The sequence below is a fragment of the Sylvia atricapilla genome, chromosome 4 (assembly GCF_009819655.1).
Source record: "Sylvia atricapilla isolate bSylAtr1 chromosome 4, bSylAtr1.pri, whole genome shotgun sequence".
NCBI lineage: Eukaryota > Metazoa > Chordata > Aves > Passeriformes > Sylviidae > Sylvia > Sylvia atricapilla.
In genome coordinates this window covers 42,403,731-42,412,420 of record NC_089143.1, presented here as the reverse complement: position 1 = coordinate 42,412,420, position 8,690 = coordinate 42,403,731, and the positions used below count along the sequence as shown (strand labels likewise).

General features: G+C 46.7%; 1 protein-coding gene across 6 annotated transcripts in view; it reads left to right on the top strand.

Moving 5' to 3' along the window:
* The first annotated feature begins 437 nt into the window (after positions 1–437).
* GRIA2 (glutamate ionotropic receptor AMPA type subunit 2) overlaps positions 438–8,690 on the top strand; it is an 86,977-nt gene continuing 78,724 nt past the window's right edge. For 4 of the 6 annotated variants that reach the window (XM_066317663.1, XM_066317662.1, XM_066317660.1 and 1 more), the window contains exons 1-2: positions 438–840; positions 1,178–1,318. In XM_066317663.1, coding sequence (XP_066173760.1) covers positions 753–840; positions 1,178–1,318 — 229 coding nt within the window. In that variant the 5' untranslated portion in view covers positions 438–752. The remainder of the gene's footprint in view (positions 841–1,177; positions 1,319–8,690) is intronic. The other 2 variants (XM_066317658.1, XM_066317657.1) reach the window with 2 other exon arrangements.

Below are 8,690 nucleotides of genomic sequence, written 5' to 3'. Positions count from 1 at the left end.
CTAATACAGCTGGAACCCATCTTGGAAAAAAAAATCCCCATTATGCATGAAAATGAAATATCAGAATAGCTCGACTCTTGCTGCATATTAACTTCTACGGCTTGCGTACAGCAGCTAAAACTAGGGGGAAAAAAATTGCTTTTCAGGTGTATTTTGAGGTGGCTCCATCCTGGGGAAGGCCGGTGAAACAAACAAACAAACAAACAAACAAACAAACATTTTATTTCATAGCCGAATAATTTCGCCCCCTCCCAGAAGCGCGGCCGCTGTCCGCGGTGCTGGCGGCGGGCGGAGGGGCGGGGCGCGGCGCGCAGGGGGCGCGGCGGGCGCGCTCCCGCCGGGGCCGGTTCCGCGCAGGCGCCGCCGCCGCCGCCTCGCCGGGAGCGCCGCCCGCCCGTGGAGTGCGAGGAGCGCGGGCGAGCGCGTGCGAGGGCAGGGCAGGGCCGGGCCGGGCGGCGGGAGCGCAGCGGGCACCGCCGGCACCTCCATCCCCTCCATCCCGCTCGGCGCCGGAGCCGCCAGCAGCACCGGAGCGGCCGCGGCAGCGGCTTGTACGGCGGCTTCTCCCGCGCCCGCCGAGGGGCTCTTCTCGTTCCTTCCCTCCCGCGGCTCGCTTGCTCCCGCCGGCCGCTCGCCCGGAGCGCACGGGATCTAATTTGCTGACGAGCGCGCTCCGCGGAGAAGGAGGAGGAGGAGGAAGAAGAAGAAAGGGCTGTTTCCCTGGCTTTGTGGATGCTCTACTTTTCCTGGAAATGCAAAAGATTATGCATATTTCTGTCTTCCTGGCTCCTGTGTTGTGGGGACTGATCTGGGGGGTCAATTCTAACAGCATACAGATCGGTAGGTGCCCGCATTTGGGGGGACCCCGCTCTCCTCCCGGCGGATCTCCCGATCCCTCATCCCCGCCGGTGTCACTCGGGCATTCCTGTCATGTCGCCGCGCGCCCAGTCCCACCGCGGTGCCCGCCAGGCACCAGCGAGGTCCCTTCGCCTCTTCCCCGGCCACAGCGCCCGGCCCCCGCGGCCCCCGACACGGGACGGAGCCGCGGCCGCAGCGCTCCGGCACCGGCGCCCCCCGACACCCGCGCCCAGCCCGGCTCCGCGGCGGGCAGAGAGCTGCCCCCGGCGCCGCTCCGCCGGTGCCCCCGCCCGCCTGACGCGTGTGTGTTTCCCTGCAGGGGGGCTGTTCCCGAGGGGCGCCGATCAGGAGTACAGCGCGTTTCGGGTAGGGATGGTTCAGTTTTCCACCTCGGAGTTCAGGCTGACTCCCCACATCGACAACCTGGAGGTGGCCAACAGCTTCGCCGTCACCAACGCCTGTGAGTAGCGGGCGCTGCCAGCCTGCCGTGGCGGCGGGGGCGGGGCGGCTGCGGGGGTGTGTGTGTGTGTGCGGGTGTGTGCGGGGTTCGTGTGTGTGTGTGTGAGTGTGTGTGTGTGTGCGTGTGTGCGGGGCTCTGTGCGGGTGCGGTGCCGGCGGGAGCCGCCCCGCCGCCGAGCAGGTGCGGGAGTGCCCGGCCCCGAGCGAACGGGGCGCGGGGTCTCGGTGCGCCCCCCAGCCCTCCGGGAGGTGTAAAATGGTTCCCGGCGGCTCCCCCCGCGCGTTACGTAAGGCTGCGCGGCCCCGGGGCTGTCCGCAGCGCTCCCCCGCCGCCCCTGGGCTGCTGCGGAGCACCTCGGCGGGGGCAGAGCCGGGGCCCCGCTGGCCAGCAGCCGAGGGGTGCGGAGCGGGCGGCGGGGGGCGATCAGCCATTTTACGCCGCGCGGTGCTGCCGGCTCCATCTCGCCGCCTGCCCGCCCCCCGCCCGGCGCGCTCATGGGCGGCCGCGCTCGCCGCCCGCTCTGCCTCGCCGGGAGCCCGCCGCCCCCGCGGTTCTCCCGGCGGGGCCGTGCCCGGCTCCGCCCTCGGCTCGGCGGGGCCCGGCCGCACGCGTGCCGCGGGGCGCGGAGCACATGCGTTGCGCGGCAGGCGACGGGGAAGGCGGGGCGGGCCGGCGCGGTCGGGGTAGCGCGAAGAGAGGAGCCCCGCAGCCGTGTGCGCTTCTGCCTCCTGTCGCTCGGCCCGGCGGGTGCCGTGTGACCCCGCGGAGCGGCGGGGCCGGCCGGGCGGAGCGCTGCCCGTGCCGGGCTGAGAGCGGGGAGCCGCGGCCGGCGTTCCCAGGGCGGTGAGGCGTGCCCGCCTTCGCCCCGCTGCCCTCCTTGCCGCCCGTGCCCGGTTCAGGCGAGCCCGGGGTCGCGGCAGCGAGTGGGGAGCGCGCTCGGTGCCGTGCCGGCCGCTCCCGCCCAGCGCCGCGCTCCCGCCAGGCGTTTCCCGGCCCTCCTCTGAAAAAGACGTAAGGGACTCTGAATCTGGAGGTTCGCTGTCAGCGGGAGCAGTTTCCCTCCACCGGCGACCTTTTTTTCTTCCCCCCGATTCAGCTGCCCTGTGCGGTGGTGCTGAAGAGAGGTGGCTTGGCACAGACGCTGGGAAGGATGTTGCAAGAGCTGAACTCGGGGAGCTTTCAGTGGCATGTGCAAGGGTATGAGGGTGTAGCATCTATAGCTGAAGGTAGAAAAGGTCAGAGCATGTAGTCAGCCGCAGTAATGCTAAATTGTTAATCTTTGCATACTGCTGGGTTAGTTCTTCCTTTATTAGAGAGTGGGGATTGTATCAACCAGAACTGCCTGTGGTCAGTATTTGCAGATGATGTTACTTGGACTGTTGAAGTTAGTGTAGCAGCGTACATGGCATTATGCAAAAATGTGACAAGTCTTCCTGTGTTCCTCAATTCGATGAAATTAACAACCCCCTGAAAACAGGTTTTGGAAAACACCAGATTTTTTTTTCCCCTACTAGTAGTAGAGATGAGCATAGTCACCTTGTCTTTGAGAAACTAAAGGTTATGCATTTTTCTCCCAAGACCATCAAGTGCTTTTGACCAGCATTTGTGTGCATAAATTAGCCTTGTTCTTGTCTCTCGTGGAGAACTTTTACAATACTCAGATGCCTTGTGTAGACTGTAGACTGCAGTGGTGGACTTGGATGCTTCCATCAGAAGGGAGATGGATACCATCAATGTGTTGGATTTTCCTTTGTCTGAACCTTGTCCAAAGCTTCAATTTTCAAGCAGTTTGAGGAGCTCCAAATGAAGACATGAGCATGTACTTGTTTTTTCCTCACCTCAGTTACCATTGATGTTTTAGTCAAGTTATCTTGTGCATTGGATTTAATTGACTAGTGAGGCACGTACTAAAAAATTGTACAGTATCCCCTCAATTACTTTCCCAGAAGAATTTGGTTGGAGAACAAGGAGTTCCAAAGACAAATATATGGCGTACAAGAAGGAGAATTTAGGTGCTGATTGTAGAGCACTGCATGCACAAATGGTTAAGAAGAATCCATCTCTTTTTTCCCCTCTATGCTTGTTCTCATTTGAAGTACTGAACATTCTGCAGGTTGGTTTTGTTAGGCTTTTTTTTGGCTTTGTGGGGTTTTTTTGGGGGGGAGGTGTTTTTTTCTTTATTCTGAAATAGTGTTCTGAGATAGTTTTATTTCTGGAATAGTGTTCAAAGAACTTCTGCCCTAAACCAGCACTGTGAAACAATGCAAATATAAAAGAAGATCACAGAAATGTAGGATAATATGAATAGGAAAATGCTTTGGTATTTACCCAGGTGTTTCACTCCAACAAGGCGATTGTCCTGCACAGAAATGAAGTGGCAGGCTTATACCATAATAAAAAAGATGACCTTTTTCTGCCCAAAATTTGCCACCAAAATATTTTGGCTCAAACCCCTGAGCCAGCCATGTCTGAGGCTGCAGAAGCTCTGGCTGGTGTGGCAGAGGCAGGATGCAGCCTTGCTCGCTGGTCCTGACCAGGCACCCGCTGGTGGCAGCTGGCAGCACCTGGGGTCCCCTGTGCCACCCCGCCTCCTCCCACCCCTAGTAGCCTCAAGGCAACAGCACGCTACTGTGTCTGCTTTAAAAACAAGCAAACAAAAAGCCCACTGTAGAAACACATAAAAAGTCTTCAAACTAATTTTCAGCACCTGCTTGGAGTTTGTTGATGGAGCAGGTGGTTTTCAGATGAGCTGGTGTTGCTGGTACTGCTTTTAAATTAGGTTCCTAAATTTCAGAAAGGAGGAGATGGTCACGTACACCTGAGGATACTACTCAGTCACTTAAAGGTGGCCAGAAAATGGGTGTAGAAGTGGAGTGGACACTCTGTGAGTAGGTGGCCTTAACTCATGTAATGACTGGCCCTTCAGAGGGTGTTTCACCTCAGCACCAGGAGATTGTGTCATAATTTGTTGCATGACAGCAAACTGGGCCACGTTTCTGCTGATTTTGACCAAGGTGGATGGGCCACCTTCATGTAACCTGGGAAAGGAACATAAGACAATTATGTTCAAAAAGGAGCCATAAAAATAGTCACTTTAGTTTGTAGGACTGTTGCATCTCTGCAAAGCTGTGTTGACAGGTCACTGGGAGTAGCTGTTGGAATCTAGTTGCAGTCTGACACTTCTTAGGTCAGCATCACTAGGAATCCTAGTGGTTTAGATTGAGAGTTGGTGCATGTTTTATTTGGGGTAATGGCACAATTAAGAGCAGTGTTTACTGCCATGATTGCAGTTGTACCTTTCGAGAGAAGTGGGCTGGGCTTAGCAATGTGTGAGAATTCTTGGTGCATTCTAACAGAACCTCCTTGGTTCTGTTTGTTTGTTTTAACAGCTGGAACAAAGGTCCAGCATTGGAGGCAATTTATACGGCAGAATGGAACACATCCAAACCACTGGAGTTCATTGTCCTTCAGCATAGTGAAGTTGAGTCTTGTCTAATTGAAGGAGTTTTGACCGTCAGTGATACCAGACTGTTTTAAAGTTTTTAATTCTGTCAAAACAAGAAAGAAGGAAAGTGATGAGGATTAAATCCTTTCCTCTTGAATCTGCCTACCAAAAAACTTCAGGGGTAGTTGTATTGTGTTCATATTTTAGAATTTAAAGGATATTGGAGTCACTTAAAGAGCGGTTTCCTATGGAGTACTATAAAACTGCCATAAGGATAACAAGTTTTTTGTACAGTAGTTTGAGCACAGAGGTAATATATGTACAATCTTGGATGTTTAATCCTGCTGGCTCAAGAGTCAGCGTTGAGCTTTGCTGTTTTAAATCAAGTCTTACAGCTCTGCAGGGATCACTGCACCATGACATTGTGACAAGGGGATGCTGATTCATGCATAAACCTTAGATCCTTTCATTATATCTTCTACCAGCAGCTGCGAAAACCTATGAATATCTGGCATGTTGCAACTTGAGAGTCATGGCAAAGGTTTCCTCAACCATTTTGGAACATAATGCTATAGTTTTCATTCTTAAAGAAATAGCATTGAGCATATTGCTGGCAAAGTGCTAAAAGAATAAGCAAAAATAAATATCCTTTAGTGGGAAGGCTGGAAAAAATTTAGATGTTTATTTGAATTAAAATTTCTGTGAGCCAAGCCTAAATGTACTTCACAATAAATTCTTAGAACTGATTTTAAGGAAAGAATTTATTAGCTGCTTGTGTTTCAGTTCATTTGTATTCTTGGTCCTGCTCATTTCCTTTTCACTATAAGACATTTCTCAGGCTCAGTGAGCAGATGCGAAATAGGTTCTGTGCCTCCTCGTAATTAAAGTGGTCAGTATCAGATGAGTTTCTGCAGTAAAATGATACAATATAACCGGGATGTAGCATCCTGTGATTTTTCTTCTCTCTAAAACATTTCTCCTCTCAAAATTGATCTCTGTAGCAAACTTTAAACATTCTTCTACTCTCGAGAATTCTTCATAAAGAAATCTGGGGTATTTACTGTGTGACAGTGCTGTCCCTGCTGTGTATCTTTGTGCCTGGCTCACAGACCGTGGTCACACAGCCCTGATCCAGAATATGGGCACATACAAACCCAAGAGTTTCCTCTTGCCTGCTTGCCTTTCCAAATTTTTATTATGTGATTACTGCAATAATCTTGTCCATAATATCTGAAATAATTTGAATACAGTGCATATATATATTTTTTACTCTTAGAAATCTGAAAGTGAGTTATGTTTAATAGTAGTTTGTAGTTTGTAAGTAGTTTAGCAAGCAAGCCTCAAATATACCAATCAAGCTTGCAAATAAACCAATATTATCAGTCAATCTCTTCAGTATATGTGCTTGTATGTAATTTTATTAATATATAATATATGAAAAATACATTAATTTTCTTCTGTTTATGCTAATGGAAGTTTTAATTTGCACTGACTTTGAAAGGTGTGATTGACTGCAAATAGTTGGGGATGTACTTAACTCCTTGTGCACGTAAGGCTTCCTTTACTATCCTTTATGTGTTATGCACCCAAACCAGGCACCACTGCACTGAGTGGTGCTGTTACTGCTGATTTCTTAGTTCTTTTCTTCAAGCTTTTCATGATTAAAATATTTTTGAGAATTAAGGTATATTTAACAGAAAAATAATTCTTTTTGAACAGTTGATAATTACTAGGAAAGTACGTAATCTGGGAGCATATTAGTTTGAAAATGTATTAAATTAGGTATAAACTATTCTTTTATCATTATCTTGAAAATTCAGATGGCATAATTTCTCAGGTATCTTATGTGAAAACATGATTAAATATTTAAAGACTATTTTCTTAAGGAAATTGTAATTTTAAATTAATTAATTGAAGATAAAATCCTATATGCTGATAGGACTAATTTTCAGGAAACTAAAAAGGGGGCGTAACCCACAGTAAACACAAATGTGTATATGTGCATTTATAGATAGACATATTTGTATACACAGATGTATATGTAAGTGTACACACATATATATTAAACAGAGTGAACAGTAGTTTGTTTTGAATGTCAGATGAATCAAAAGCAGGACATTGGTTAAACTCTACAATCCATTTTTTGAAGAGGATTATCTGAGAGCACTTACTAGTAAGCTAATTTATCTCTTTAAGAGATAAATTTCTCATGCCTGTGAGCCAGGTGCCTGAATTAAAAGTTTTGTATGTTGAAGGCTCATGCCCATATTCTGGAAACAATGTTACAACAGCTGAAGCCAAGGAATGTCAGGTCAGACTGAAAATAACACTGGAAACAGACCCAAAAAAAGAAAAAAAATGGAGCTAAATAGATCAAACTCCATATGTATATGTGAATGGGGGTTTTATCTGACAGTTAACTGCAACTTCTGTTTCTGAAATGAACAAGATTTGTCCCATTATTTTTTAACTGATAATTTGATTTATCAGAACATGATTGCAGTGGCATCTGCTTTTAGAAGACTATGGACAAGGGATTAATTCCTTTTGCCAAATAGATTTCTGAAAAGAAAGAGGGCAGAGTCTGTATGTTTTTATACAAAAAATATATGTTTGTAGAGCATCATTATTATTTTGTCTTGAAACCTTAATATTTTCCTTTGGTGAGTTCATAAAAGGAATTATCATTGACTATAAGTGCATATTAAGTGTAACCTTGTTAAAACTGAAAAAAGAGCTTTTATTTAAATTACTTAATAATTTCAATAATGAATTCTGTATATATAAACAATAAGGAGTGAATAAAATCATAAGATAAACATAGTGAAGGCATACTGTGAGCCAGTTTGACAGTAAAGAGAGCAAGCAGGTTTTAAATAACCACATGTTGAATAATTTCTTACTGAACCTTCTAAAATCAATAACTGTGCTTAAAATACAACTACTGTATTTATTTGGGTACACTTACAGAGTGGTATAGATGTCTTTTGAAGTAGTTTATTTTTGTTTATTTATCTGTGTATAGGACCACTACAGAACAATTTTTACTTTCTAATACAGCACTGCTGTGCTCCCTTGCTTAACAATTATACCACCACAAATCTTTGAATTTTTTTTCATGTTTTTTATTGTTTTAAGGAAGGTTCTCAAAACACTCAATTTATGAGGAGATTACCTTTTCCCCCAAAAAAATCCTCATTTGGGCAATGAATATAGAGAGTTAACATTCCTATCCTGAACCTGATTTAATGTACAGAGACCTAGGCATTTTCCAATGGCTGGTCACTTTATGAAAGTGTGAAAAAGAAACGTACAAGACAGAGATATTCAGTGTGACTCTACAGCAAGATGTGGTTCAGCTCCAGCTGTTGCTATCTCCCACCACATGCTTGCAAACCTGACTTGGAGAAATTAATGGGATTTTTTTGAGTGTTGAAGTGTTATGTACAGTTCAACTAAAGGTGACAGACTCAAGCTAAAGTAATGTCTTATTTCAGCTGTAATCTACTGTTTTATTTGTTATCAGTGGGAAAATATTCAGGTCTGTATTAATTATCTTGAACCAGTGTGGTTGATTTGTATATTTGGGATGCTGGGTCTGTAATTGAATTGCCAATCACTTCAGTTAGTCCATGAACAACTTACTGGGCTTTATTGCACATGGAAATAGCATCTTCATTACTTAACTACAGAAGATAAGTGTGTTTGCATTTCACTGTTAAGAAAATAAGAGTAATTTTCCATTTGTGTCTTAAAATGGGCATATTTTTCCCCAGTTCTTCCAGTGCACAAGAGTAGGGCAAAATTCTGTAAAATGATAAAATGCCTTGATTCATAAATGCGTATTCATACAACTGTTAGAAGAGTTTCAAAGCTCAATAAGGAACAGAGGCTAATTTATAAGATTTTCAAAATAGGTATATGAAC